The sequence below is a fragment of the Gobio gobio genome (genome assembly GCF_949357685.1).
Source record: "Gobio gobio genome assembly, chromosome: 1".
NCBI lineage: Eukaryota > Metazoa > Chordata > Actinopteri > Cypriniformes > Gobionidae > Gobio > Gobio gobio.
Genome location: NC_137097.1, coordinates 43,890,573 through 43,906,110, shown reverse-complemented (window position 1 = coordinate 43,906,110; position 15,538 = coordinate 43,890,573). Strand labels below are relative to the sequence as shown.

Genomic DNA, 15,538 nt, shown 5'->3' with positions numbered 1-15,538 from the left:
TAAGCACTTTTCATTTTAATATCTCTTTACATAAATATTTTTTTATATATATTTAAAAGCAATAATTTCGTTATTTTACTAACTCAAATAATGACTCATCCGCGCTTTCCAAAAGTTTGCACGTAAGGGGAAAAATAGCTTCCTTCCACTTAAGAAGAACTGTGCACTTTTAAGCACTTTTTATTTTAATAGCCTATCTCTTTACTTTAATTTTCTCTTTAAATATTTTTTTCTTAAAAACTATAATTTCGTCATCCGGGTTTACCAATAGGTTGCACGTGAGCAGAAAAAAAGTAGCGTGCTTCCACTTAAAGATTTGATACAATGGCGTTGGTATTGGTTGCTAAAAAGGGTACTACTTCGCCTATATGGCAATTTTTTGGATTTAGACCTGATGAGAGTGGGCAGCCAAGGGACCTGACTGAAGTTGTGTGCAAGATCTGTTCATGTGTGATCCGCGCAAAAGATGGACAGACGACCAATCTTCATGACCACCTGCGTGTTCGCCATCCAGCAGAATATGCCACCTTGCCTGCACGTGCTGGGCCTAGCAAAAAAGCTAGCCAGGGTCAGCAGACGATAACTGGGGCTTTTGCAAAAAGCACTAAATATAAAACCGACAGTGACAGATGGAGGCAGTTGACAGATGCGGTAACTCGGTTCCTGGCCAAAGAGATGGTTTCGTTCAATACAGTGGAGAAGCCGTCATTCAAGGCCATGCTGCATACCTTTGATAAACAGTACGAGCTGCCAGGTCGGAAATATTTCTCAAAGACGGCTATTCCAAACCTTTTCAACGAGGTTAGAAGTAACATCACGAAAGAGCTGGGTGATGTAGAATATTTGGCCCTGACAACGGACATGTGGTCCAGCTGCAATATGATGCCCTACATGTCTGTGACAGTGCATTACGTAAATAAAGAGTGGACACTGCAGTCCAAATGCTTACAAACTTGCTTCATGCCCGAAAGTCATACAGCAGATAATTTGGAAGAAGCACTGCGCGAGGCAATTAATGACTGGAAACTACAGGAGAAACAAATTGCCTGTATAACTACCGACAATGGGGCAAATATTGTTGCAGCCATCCGGCAGTTGAAATGGCCTTGGTTAAGTTGCTTTGGGCACAACTTGAACCTGGCCATAAACAACTCGCTTGCGCAACAGAGGGCAAGCACAGACCGAGCTTTCGGGGTTTGCCGGGCAGTCAACGCTGCGTTTTCACACAGCTGGCTAAGGCGACGTGAGCTGCAGAAAGCGCAAGTGGAAATGAAACTCCCTGAGCACTCACTGATCACGGTAATTTTTAAAACTAACAACTAACGAATTATTTAAAAAATATTTTAAAATAATGTAATATATATATATATATATATATATATATATATATATATATATATATATATATATATATATATATATATATATATGTTTAAATTATTTAATATGTAGGCCTATTTTATTATTTACTGCGTCTTTACTGACAGGACTGTGCAACACGATGGGGCTCAAAACAGCAAATGGTGGAGAGAATGCTGGAGCAGGAGCAAGCCATCAAACGTGTGTTTGCCCAAGACAAAAGCCGCCGCCCACTCCCCCAGCTGACATGGCAAGACATAAGCGTTCTGGAATCTGTGAACAACGCGCTGAAGCCAGTAGCGGACTTCACAGACATTCTCTCTGGAGAAAAGTATGTAACCGTGTCCTCACTGCTGCCCATGGTGGCCCATTTTGAAGGTGTGCTGGAGCAGTCAGAAGATGATTCCAAACTTACAGCCGACCTGAAACGTGTTATCCTGGAGCAGATGGAAGGCAGATATGGCGATGACACCATCCAGAGAATGATGCGTAAAGCAACACTGCTTGACCCAAGGTACCGTGGGGACCATATGAAACCTCCCGAACTTCAATCTACAAAATCGGAAATGATGGAGGAGATTGTAAGAGAGATTGCGCTGTCGCTGCCAAGGCCAACACCAGGTACCTCGCATGCTGGAGAAGATGGAGAGGAACCAGACGCCGGCGTTGCCACCGTGCCTAAGAAAAAAAAGTGGTCTTTGGGCAGCCTTCTTGCGAAGAGAGCAGCCACAGCAGCTGCAGCCACGCTCACTGATGAGCAAAAGGTCGAGTCAGAAATGACCATGTACCTGCAGGAAATGGCCATCGATGGGGAAGAGGACCCACTGACTTGGTGGAAAACGAATGAAAAAAGGTTTCCGTTCATGGCAAGATTAGCACGGAAATATTTGTGCATATGTGCTACCAGTACTCCATCAGAGCGGGTCTTCAGCACAGCGGGGAATGTCGTTACTCCAATCCGCAGCTTATTAAAACCAGACAAAGTGAACATGTTGGTATTTCTAGCCAGAAACATAGAAATTTAAACATCGTCTAGGCCTATGTAAATCCCGCGTTCTGAGGTCTGTAAATCCCGCGGTCTGAGTGTTGTTCCCGTTTTCTTGTTCTCAATTCGTTGTTCTTCTGTGTTTTAATAAATTTGTGTTATCAGAATCACCTTCATTCTTTCATTTGATTTGACATTTGACAAAGATAGGCCTATTTATTAACCAGACAAAAGTTCTTTAACGTTCGCAGAATTCTGGGTTTATTTTAGGCTGAACAGTCGCTTCAGTGCAGAATAGCCACAGAGCTATACAATGAGCACGATCTCCCAAGACACTACAATAGGCTACTAATAATTAATTAATTAATAAGGGCTGTTTTCTTGTACAAAATTAAATATTTTCAGTTAAATGTACAGTGTTAGACATGTAAAAAAGACAAGATTCTAACAATGTCAAGATGAAATGCCTGACACGGTAGGCTATTTTCACAGACTAACACACTACAGTATTTAAAATAGCATATGCATTAGTTATATTCTCAATTTAATTTACAGAGCAATCCCTGCAAATATTTTAGGTTAACTGTAGTCTATAGAAGAGACTAGGATTAGTGTGTGTCGACTCGCAAGACTCGCAGCGGGGCGGGGGCGGGGGCGTGGCATCACGATGGTGTTTCTCCATCGTGATGTCTGTCAGCCATCACGATGGACGATGATATCGTCCATCGGCACAACCCTAATGCCTTGTGAATCAGTTCAAATAAGTCTTTTTTTTTTAGTACAAAAGGATGATTTGTTTGTTGAACGGTGTTGGGAATGCTATTTATGCTGTACTTCATCTTCATACATTTTTAGTCATTGGACGTGTTAAATGAGTTTTCATCCCCATACAACTCCCAAACAATACAATAAAAGCTATTTTAAGCATGCTTAAACACTATATTCATGCTTTAAACTTGGCATGCCTTTTCTTTCTTTCTCTCTTTCCATTCTCTCTCCATTTCTTTCCTCTTCTTTTGCTCCATGTCTGCCTCTTACCAGTCATGTGACCTTGAAGGGGGCGGGGCTCGCTCTCTCTTTTTCTCAACTCTTTGTTCTCCAGACGACGCCCATATCATGTCTGCAGTAGAGAAGCTCTATTCCTGGCCTTGAAGTCAGCTTTCATTCTGCCCTTCAGACATTCACACTTTCTCACAATGATTACAAATGTGGGCTGCACTGAAAATGGGTTGCATTTTGAGCGTGCCCACCAGTTTTGCCAGGTCTTTTTTTTTCTTTTTTTTCTTTTTCTGAGCCACCTTAACTTGATTTTAAATTATTGTGCTTGTATTCTTAAGGTTATTGGTGTTTGCTTGCATGCAGGTGTGTGCATTCAGCCTTCTTGTCTCAGCTGTCTTCATGTTACCCATGTAATAATCACCGCAGGCTTGATTTCCTGTGTTTTCATTTAGTTCCTCTGTCATTTCCTGAAAAAGCAGGCTGTGCGTGCATGTGCACACTTGTGTGTATGTGTCAGAGCAAAAGGAGTTCAACATGAAGGCAATGATGTAGCTAAGAGTCCAACCTGAAAATGCACCAGGTTATGGTACCAATATTTCAGTAGTGATATCAAATAATATATTTTTTATACACATTGGGGAAAATGTGCTGAAAATGCTGTGTATTTTATTTAACAAGTTAAATTAAAGCAGTGCCACATAGCCTTCAATTTTCTCAATTAAGTCTTCAAGTTTGTCAATTTAATCATTAATTAAATATTGTAACTGAAGGTGCTATATGTAAGAATGTATGCATTAATTGTTTTTTGTATTGCTAATGTGTGGACAGCTTGTAAGTAAACTTAAAAAAAAACAAAAAAAAAACAGGACCATCCCCATCCCTTCATGACACATGAATGAATGCTTATACAATGTTCAGGGTATCAAAAGAGCTATTCTGTACTGTAATGTCCATGTGTCATGCAAAGAAACGCGATTAATTAAATATATATATCATGGTGTCCGCGGGGTTGTAAAAGGTAGTAAATGAAATTAGCCCAAATTAAGGGCATTAAAAAGTAGTAAACGTCATCTGACAAGGTATTACATTTTCGAGCCCAATTTTTTTTAGATACATTTTCAATTTGTGTTAAGTACAGGCCCTTTTTTTTCAAAAATTTGCGTGTATTTATTTATATGTTGAGAGTAGGACCTGCGCGATATCATGTGAGGTGGTGTTCATTCGCGCGCGCGCGCTGAAACAAACTGGGTACCCGGCTGGCTTGCTGCCAAACATGTACGCGAGCTTGCTTCCATTCAGTAAGTAAAGCATGGGGAAATGCAAGTTTTCGGAACTCTGGCTGGAGGACTCACGATTTAAAGACTGGCTTAGGCCAGTAGTTTGCAACAGCCGCGAGGCTTATTGCCACGTTTGCAAGAAGACAATTAATATAACTTGGGTGGGGGTGAATGTAATCATATAGCAGCCACCAAGCTATGATGCGCGGACGTAGCGAGCAGCTTCCCATATCAATGTTCTGCGCTACGGATGCATCAACGACCTCAACCTCCACTGCTTTGCCCTCAACCCCGACTGCTCTCCCGATTCAAACCACTGTGGTCAGCAGTAGCCTGAACGTTAGTCCTAGCAGCATCATCAACAGGTGCGTGACAGACGTCAGACAGCAGACGCTATGCCCTATCACCACCACTACATTGCGAGCTGAGGTGCTGTGGTGTTTAGATCCTTGCAACCATGGGCGTAGATTACGCGGGGGACGGGGGGGGACATGTCCCCCGCACTTTTAATAAAACGTACATTCGTCCCCCGCACTTTTACCGGGTCGCACCGGTCCTAGTTGACCCGCTCCGTGTGGGATTCGAACCGGCGTCTAGTCACACCGCTCTTACTGGCCTACGTCTGTTACACAAGCAAGTTCGTTTACGTAGAAGCCAACGTAAATAAATCTAAATTTAAATTCAAAGACACAAAATAATCTATACATGACCTGTCATTTTATTCGTATCCAAAAATGAGGCGATCTGAACACTATGGAGTGCTAACACTCTCGTGCAACACTCCAATTCATACTCGAAGCTGGAGGGCGCGCTCTCAAATAAAAAACAAAACTGATTCGTAGAAGTAAAACCCTGTCACGTTCCAAAGGCATTCAGCGCTGTAGCAGCAGCTGAATAAAAATAATCGCTATGACTGACAAAACGTGACAACAAACACGATTGCGACTATATATGGTTTGTGTTTTTCCAGCCATCTCAAGGTATTTATTGACAATAAAGAATATGAATAATGCAGTGCTAACTGACAGCCTTTTTAATGTTTAGTATTTTCTGCTTGCCAAGGCTGCATTTATTTAATAAAAAATAGTTAAAACTTTAATATTGCAAAATATATTCACATATATATTCACAGATGTTTTAATTTGTATTGATATAGTAAAGTGTAATTTATTCCTGTGATCAAAGTTGAATTTTCAGCATCATTACTCCAGTCTTCAGTATCACATGATCCTGAAATTATTCTCATATGATCATTTGATGAAAAGGAAACATTTATGATTATAATCATTGTTGAAAACAGCTGTGGAAACCATGATGCATTTTATTTTTCAGTATTTTTTAATGAATAGAAAGTTGAATGAACAGCATTTATTTGCATTGAATAAAGCATGTATAAATCTTTTGTTATATTATAAATGCCACTTGATCAATTTAATGCATGTTTGATGAATAAAAGTATTAATTTATCTCTTTTTTTATCTTACCACAAATGTTTGTATAGTTTCATGATTTCCACAAAAATGACAAAACATTGATAATAATCATAAATGTTTCTTGAGCATCAAATTAACATATTAGAATGATTTCTGAAAGATCATGTGACACTGAAGACTGGAGTAATGATGAAAATTCAGCTTTGATCACAGGAATATTTTTAAAAAAATGTTTTTCCTTTTTTACTATATATTCACATAGATAACAGCTGCTTTACATTGGGATAATATTTCAATGTATTACTTTTTTACTGCATTTTTTATTAAATAAATGCAGCCTTGGTGAGCAGAAGACTTCTTTCGAAAACATTTAACAATTGTAATGTTTCCAAACTTTTGATAGGTACTGTATATTTTCTGCCTTATTCAGTGATATTTTTTTTTACAAAGCATAAAATCCATGGGGACTTAATGCACAAGTGTTTGTAGTACATAAACCAATCATAAAATTGGCATAACATATAGGGAAAACATTATAGATATTAGTGGTTATTGTTCACCAGTGTATTTGAGATCTTACTGAATTAAAAGCAAGAGAGGAGATCAATTAAATCTGTCAATTAGACAAAAGGTCAGAAAAAAAACTGGTATTACACCTGACATTTCTGTCCCCCTCACTTCTGAAAAGATGGCTACGCCCCTGCTTGCAACTAAACACCACTCTTTATATTTGAGCGATGGCATTGAAGAGCTGTTTCGATATATGCAAGTTGCTTAAAGCTGGGCATACACTGTGCGTTTTCAGCAAGGTTATCTACTCACACTGTACGAGTAGATCGCATGCAAAGTAAAGCCAAAGCTCACAGTTTGTGCTCACACCATGGCTCGGATCGTCGAGCGTGAATTGTCTTCACACTATATGAGTGAAATATGCACGAAAAACCTGTAACAGAGAAAGAGCCTATCAAATGCATCAGCTATCGATATCAAGAGGGTTTAGCATTTACAATTTATGTATATAAATGATTATTATTATTATTAGGGTAGGCCTACTTTTATTATTAAATTGATATTACATTTAATTTGCCCCCGTGATAATTTCATAATGCATCAATGCATAACCGACACGCTGCATAATAAAAGAATAGATAGATTAGCGTACTCCTCATTATTTAAATACATTTTGCCCAATTAAACAAGGAATTATAGGCCTATAATTAAAATGATTATCAGTCTAAAAGATGTCAGAACACAACAATAATATCAGTATTATCAGAAAGTAAGAGCAGCTTTATTTCAAAAACAACTTGTTTAACGCGAAATGGGCCTATACTTCTCTTCTAATTTGTTTCACAATATGGGCATAAGAGAAATATTAAGAATATAAATTCAGACAGTTATAGGCTATACGTTATCAGCGATGTTAAAGCAGATTTATATAAATAACGAGATATCTCTTGTCTCTGTGAGAATATGCGCCGAAAGCTTGTCAGATTTTACTTTCACTTTCTGTAGTGAATAATTGACTAGGTGTGAGACTTCCCCGACTCTCGCGCACATTGCGTTTTTGTGTGATATCCACTGACTCTCCTTCATGATTTAAAACGAAAAAAAAATAAAAAAATCTATATTGCGCCGTGAAAATTGGATCTCCTTTCCCTCTGTACACTGCACGAACTATGAAGATGATGTCTCCTTCCACTTCTGTCTTTATTTCTATTCTCATCTCTGTGGGCAGTTGATGTTAAGTTATAATGACCTCGTTACATTGTGATGCAATATGTTATTCCATTTGGAAAGATATTTAATTTACGCTACTATAGTTGCAGCTTGAAGTCACGCTGGTATTAAAAAAATATTTTTAAGGTATTAAAAAAAGGTAGTAAAAGGTATTAAATTCAACTTAGGAAGTTCTGTATATACCCTGATATATATATATATATATATATATATATATATATATATATATATATATATATATATATATATATATATATATATATATATATATATATATATATATATATATATATATATATATATATAATATAAATAATATATATCAGAGAGAGAGAGGATTGTTTTTGACTAAAATATACTGTGGTGATCACAATCTTTTCACACATCTCTGTACTGCTTCAGTTGACGAAATCCCCAAGGATTGTTTGTGTTACAGAGAAGATACTCTGTAGTGTTTTCTGACCTTGAGGTGGGACGTCCCGTCCTTCCACGTTCCCACTTGAGTTGGTCTGTGATTGTGTCTTAGCTGAAGTGCTAATGTTATCATGGTTTGTTCTGTACAGGGTCACAGTTTGTAAGACTCATCGGAGAAAAGGATCTTTATGTATTTTTGTCTCCCATCATTTCTGTTGATCATTAGCTCTTGCTACACTTGGGGACATTTTTGAGTGATTGCTCTCTGCTTGCAAGCTATGGTTTTAAGCTCTCCGCCGGATAAGATTGTCATGTAATATTCCCATCAATTTAAGGGAGGTTAGTCATTGTTTTTTCCCAAGAATCATTACAGCTTGAACATTGTTTGTGTACTAGTTTCATTGACACAGTTGAAGGATGACCCTTGGGGGTATAAATACTTGCTTTAAGGGTGTAGTCATGTTTTATTTCTTTTGTAAAATAACATGCGTTCATGACAGTTTTCAAACCGATATTCATGCCCCAATTCACATCATTTGTGTGGAGATGCTCAAACAGCAATATTTTGATAGAGCCAGAGCAGGGGAATTAACGTACAAATGGCTTATTTATAATTGTCTCAGCATTTTAAACTGGAATAGGAAAAAGTATTTTATTATCAAAAAAGTTAGTTAGAAATTAGAGGATGCTTCTCAAAATTATTCAACGCAGCATGCAATCTGGTAAATGTTAATTTGTAATGTTAGTTTAATTTGTGAAGTGTTTTTTTTTCTCAGGTTGAATAATGGGTAATAAATGTGTAACACACTGACTATAATTATGACAATTATAATAGATTATTTAAGAATAAATTATTATTAAACTTTATAATCAGTGGTGTTTTACTCCTCTAATTGGAGCTGTTCCGATGTTTTTGTCGTGTGTGTGTGTGCTCTTTATTTTTTATTGGTTTGAAATACTTCGGAGCAGGCTTGTTCTATGTTAAGCATTTGACATGTTGGTTGTTGTTCCTTTGTGTCGACTGCGGATGTTTTCTTATGATGACCCATTTGAGTCCCGCTGAAGGTTTCTGGGTTGTTTGGCCTGTATGTGGTTGGCATTTCAGTTTGTTTGAGTGTGACTTGGTGTCTGTAGAGACCTTATCTTTTTCCTATTGAATTTAGGGATGCTCATTTCGGTTAATTTTCCCGACCGACAACCGCCGTTCATTATCCGATTATTAACCGTTAACTGATAAGATTATAATATTGAATTGGCATTTAATACAAATACAATTGATGAGTGTCTGTGACCCATTAAAAAGACTAAATATTTTTCACTTAAATAATTACCAAATTAAGATGACAAAACGAAAAAATACACTGAATCCGTTTTAAGCTTGAACCGGAATAGTGTTTTTCCGGCAGACTTAGTTTTTTCCGTCAAATAAAAATAGCAGGCCTACCTCAATCCACACCTTGTATGGTTTTTATTTTTTTTAAAGTAACATGTCTAAGATCATATTGACCTATGCAAATATTATTTATTTTTCCTTTGTCTACCTCTTTGGAATAGATTGATTTTGCAAGACATGTTCATAATAATTTTAACAATAAATAGTGGTCTCTTCAGCGTTCTGCCATTGATCTTCACATAGTGTCTTGTCTTCATTTTGTGGCCTCTTCCTGTTTGTTTTCTGCTTCCTCTAAGGACAACAGGTCTGGAAACATCTCATCTGTGCACATTCAGTCGTTTTCCACCACGAACGCTCACTCAGATCAGACTTGTCACTCAGAGTTTGTTCTCTTACGAACATACTGACTGCATTTCAAAAGCTCTGTGTACCTAGACAGAAAATCTTGTCACATTTCTCTTTACAAGTGAACATGCTCCATAATCCATTCATGTTGACAAGCTGCCTCTTGTGGCCAACTGTGTGTATTGCAGCATGTCAGTCCATCCCCCACCCTGAACCCATGTGGAAACATTTTGAATGCCCAAAAATACAAAACACTGGCAAGAGTGGAAACATGGCATTCCAGTGAAGAAGAAGAAGGCTGGTCACCGTGTTTAAGCTTGTTCCAGGGAATCATAGCATGTTTACAGGAGCCTCATTCTTGTCTTTGTCTGCCTCTTTGGAATAGATTGTAGCTATTGTTAAGATTAATATGCACATTGCCTGCAAAATCTGAAAGTCTGATTACATTTAAATGCCTGTATGTGGTGTATTTTTATAACATTAAAATAATATTGCTATATTATATACTAGAATAACATAATTTAAGTTAACATAACATAAGTTAATATAAAATCTATTAATTTAGTTTTTCAATTCTTCATTTTAACAAAATTGCGTTATTAAAGAATGAAACTGAAATGTTCATAGGCCCTTTTTGTGTAGGCTTTAGCACAGACACGTTGCCAGTAGAGCCCGACCGATATATCGGCGGGCCGATATTATCGGCCGATATTAGGCTTTTTCCAAACTATCGGTATCGGCATTTATGATGGCCGATAAATGAATATTTTTTAAAAAATAAAAAAACCGGACGAAACACCTCTCTAACACATTGAGTGTTGGCGTTTCATAGTTTGTCCACCAGAGGGCGCTCTACAACGTGCCGGCTGGCAACACCACCAGCTCATCCAGCAGAGTCATGCTGAGCTTCAGCGCTCTGAGCGCTGCATTCACAACACAGATCATCCGCGAAATGCATGTAAGTTGGCAACGAGACATACATTGCTTGAATTGAATAACAGTTAAAAGAACATCCCCATCAGTTCTCTTAACTCAAATAACATGACACAATTTGTAACTGCCAAGTCCAGTTTTGCTGTTACATGTAAGCCAAGAGAGCTGGTAATTACGCTAGGTTACAGTTGACTGACTTATTTTACCTCGGACAATGTGACTGAATAAAATGTATTTCTTTAATAGTCTGACAGTTTGACATCATGAGACGTATCATCTCTCCCCTGCCCGTTATTTTGAAAAAGTATACATATTTCTAAATTATAACTTATCATAGACGCTAACCACAAAGCTAGCTAATGCCATGGCTATCAGTGGGAGACCGCTAACATTAATGCGCCTTGAAAAACACAACAAACTTATTCTGCCTAAATAAAGTAATGATTACTGTATTTATAACTAGTATATTTGTAGTTCCAGTCTCTGCATTGTAAATCGTAAGTTAGGCTCGTGAAGAGTGAACGAAAGTGCGTGACTTCGTTCAGACGCCGCATTAACGAGTCAAATAATGGATTACACGAGTCATCATCAGTAACGTTAGTAGATTTTAGAAGGCAGGCAGCAAATGATGATTGAAAATGGTTTGTTGTAGCTTGATGGATAGAATTAAAAGTGCATGTAAAGGGATAAGCAAGTTGACATTGTAATTATAAGGTGGCTCATATTTATACTGTATATAGTTTATGTTTTGTTGTTGTTGTTATTTATCAGAACTTCTAGAACTTAACTGAATATTTTTTTTCCCAGTCTTGCTAAAAGTTATATTTATAAAGCTTACCACATCTATTAATACTGGTAACTTTGATTTTTTGTTTTTGTTAGCCTATTGTGTTTTCGTCCAAACGACTTTAAGTTTCATATCTTAAGTTTGTATTTTTATACATTTTATTTATCAGAACTTTAATATATTTTATGTTCCTCTGTTCTGTTGTAACAATAAAACAAACAAGTTTATTTTTAAACTGCATTATCATATTATTTTAGAGAGGCTGGGGATCATGAATAACTACAAATAACTGATGTATAAGGGAAATCTGTTTGTGTGTTTTTACGCGTTTCTGTTATTTTATTTTTTTATTTTTTATATATATCGGCTGATATATCGGAATATCGGATTTTTAAGTGACCAAATATTTGTATCGGTATCGGCCTTAAAAATCCTTTATCGGTCGGGCTCTAGTTGCCAGATCTCCTCACGATCACAGATTGTGGGCTCTTATCTGGGCCGGTTATCTTTCCTGTCAAAAGTACTGATACTTCAAGAACAATTCATTTTTTTAGGTGTATGACTAAAGCCAGGACCCATGGAGTGCCTGACTGACAAAACAAAATAAGCATTTAAACAAACACTTCACATGCATGCTATTTGTCGATAACTAGTGCCTTGCTGCAGTGTGGTTCTTTGAATACATAAAGTAAATTTCATTTTCATTGGTTGTCAATAATGTCACACATGATTGCTCATTGACATGCAGTGGCCACAAAGAAATGTTTTGGTCCTGCTCTGCGTGTGTGCTAGCAGTCGTGCATGATGCAGTGGCCAGATTGTTGTGCATGAGCTTGATGAGCATTGATGCCTTCTTCCTTTCTTCTATTGAAGAAGAGCTGCAAACGTGTGATTAGTGTTACACAACCCTAAAAAGTTGACCCCATCTGTGTACATCTGAGCGGGAACTGAAGAAAAACACAAAAAAAAAACCTAAGGGTAGAAATGAGGCTAGTTTGTTGACTGCATTGATTTGAAATTCTCTGGTGTGTAAAGAAAAGACAAGTGAGGCTTCACACAAGCTTTTGTTGTTTTCAGGCTCCTCTGAAGCAGAGCTGAGTGTAATTTCAGCCTATAAAAGAACGTTCTTATTGGGCTGTTAAAAACAAAGTAGTGATGTGTGTTTCAGCACACATTTGTATTTCTCTTCTCGTCATTCTCCACTGTGGTTACAGTGATGCTTTTCCTTTTTCTCCTCCCTCTCTCTCTCTCTCTCTCTCTCTCTCTCTCTCTCTCTCTCTCTCTCTCTCTCTCTCTCTCTCTCTCTCTCTCTCTCTCTCTCTCTCTCTCTCTCTCTCTCTCTCTCTCTCTCTCTCTCTCTCTCTCTCTCTCTCTCTCTCTCTCTCTCTCTCTCTCTCTCTCTCTCTCTCTCTCTCTCTCTCTCCTCTCTCTCTCTCTCTCTCTCTCTCTCTCTCTCTCTCTCTCTCTCTCTCTCTGATTTAGGGAAATCTTGAGTCATGTTATTATGCTTCAGATAAAAAAAAAATAGCCATTTATTTCTCCCTATGTTTCGCAATCTTTTTATTTTCAGTTGTGTGCACTGGCTTTGCTCTGTTTATGTTGCCTCACTGCATGACCAGAGGTTATGCAAGATTGTACTAGGACTAATGTAAAGAGGTCAGAGGTCAATTCAGTGCATTTTCAAAATGATGCTTGACCATACTTTATTATTTAAAGATTTGTATTATTTGTGTGGACTACATTAAAACTTAATGGGAACACATCAGGCGGATTTTCGAATGGTCTGTGACAAGTGGCTTGCTAAATTCTCACACACACACAAACAGCTAGAGGATGTTTTGGATGGAACTGATGTTCTTTGTTAACTTCCTGTCAGATTTTGTTTCTTGGTTTTGTTTTCTCACTTCCACGTCACCATATGCTGTGCGAGGCGATTACTATCAGACCATTTTTAATTGACTGTATTGACTGTGGAAAAGAGATTGGAAATTGTGAGGAACCGAATCTGCAAATGAGTCAAACCAAATTAGCTTATCTTATTTGGAATGTGTATGCTAAATGCTGGATTTAGAAGCAAAGTCAATGGGATGCATTTGCATATAGCTAAAACTACAGTGCGAATGCTATTTAATAAGACAGATATTCCTAAAACATGAATGAAAAATGTTAGTTAAGCTGTTGTCCTAAATTGTAACCAGTATATTTTTGTGTGTTTTCCAGATGTAGGAGAGCAGAAGGCCGTTATGCTGTGGACAGAGCTGCCATTATTAGTCACTGGAACTGGCTACAGGCCCAAGTCTCAGACCTGGAGTACCGTATACGTCAACAGACGGACATTTACAGACAGATACGCTCCAGCAAGGTGTGCACAGATACACAAAACATGCACATTCACACATATCAGAGGTGGTGTCTGCCTCTGATAACTTGGCAACGCAGGTTCTGATGGATGTATTTTAAGATCTTTCCGACTTAATGTGAAACTTCAGAAATGTATAGGGGAAAAAGTAGAAAACCGTTCTTTTAAATTGGACTAATATTTTGTGATTTATGTGATTTGGCCAATGCAGATCTCAAAAGTTGCTTATTTTAAATAAAACAAGTGTATGACATTTACTATCAGATTGCCAATCTTCTTTTGTTAATTAAAGGTGGGGTAGGTAAGTCTGATCTAAAACACTTTTGTCCAAATTTGTTTAAACTGTCTTTATATGTCAAAACATAATTAAAATTTAAGTACTCTGAAAAAGAGAGTATAAAAATCGAGTGACTAGACTTTTTAATCTGCAATAAACACCGCTCATTATTTTCGTTCGGGCCGAATCAAGTGATTGGCTTGGGCGACTGTCACTCTCTCTCGCTACCATGGCTACCGCCGCTTTTGCTACAGGATCTGCCCACATGCGCGCGGCCCACTGTTGCCAAGTCGGGCTACTTCAGACACTGTTGCCGCGGCTGTTTTTCATGTCCGTGGGTTGAAGCGACCCCAATTATGTGATGTTTTGCCCCGGGATTTGCGAATTTTAGCAGGCAGCCCTACCAAGAAGACACATATTTAACCCCCCAAATGTGATTTTTACCGGAGAAACACGATTGGGCTTGTTTTGGACTAGTTTTGAGTAGCAATTGGATGGATTTTGTTGTGAAAACCTGGCAACCCTGGCGCACCCGTTTGAGTTCAAGAGGCTGTATTTCTGCTGGACAGGTAGTCTTTCATTTTGATTATACATTTTTTTGGTTTGTTTTCATGAAGCATGTCTCACTAGCACACGTAGCTGCCTAATATAGCTAACATAACATTACTTAGCATAAAGTTACAATGTTATACACTTAGCGAGCCATTAGTAGAGATGATAAATACTCAATATGCTTAGCTCAAGTTGATCGCTGTCGTGTTGAATTTCGCAAAATGTAACTTTAGATAACAAAATGCATGTGTAACAGCTAGTACACCGCATCCAGGAACTTTTTTTAGAACTAAGTTAGCTTTAGCTACTACCCTCTGTCTAAACTCTTCTACCATGTTCACCGGGAACTTTACCTGCACGTTTATTTCGGCCCTTGGTTTGTTTTTATATACTCTACCAGTGTTTACATCTTGTATCTGTGTGTGTCGTAGACACTGTGTTGTGTGTGTATTTTAAACTTTACCAGTATCGTTATTCTAGCTTGAGAGTGAGTACTAAAATACATCTTATTTGTTTATATTCAGAATGATAAAGTTCGATTTTTTATTACATGTGATTCTGACATGGTGTCACTACATGCACTCGGCTCCTTCTTCTCCGCTCGTCTCAGGTAAATAATGCGTCTTCCAGCTGAGCAGTCGGCGTAGCGCGTTCATGTGTTTTGGGGGCGTGGCTTTGGAAAGAG

The 15,538-nt window shown here is 37.9% G+C and overlaps 1 protein-coding gene across 1 annotated transcript in view; it reads left to right on the top strand.

The window, feature by feature from the left end:
• kansl1b (KAT8 regulatory NSL complex subunit 1b) overlaps nucleotides 1-15,538 on the top strand; it is a 97,809-nt gene that overhangs the window by 65,303 nt on the left and 16,968 nt on the right. Inside the window, exon 3 of the mRNA XM_079826969.1 lies at nucleotides 13,886-14,027. Within this exon, the coding sequence (XP_079683095.1) occupies nucleotides 13,886-14,027 (142 nt within the window). The remainder of the gene's footprint in view (nucleotides 1-13,885; nucleotides 14,028-15,538) is intronic.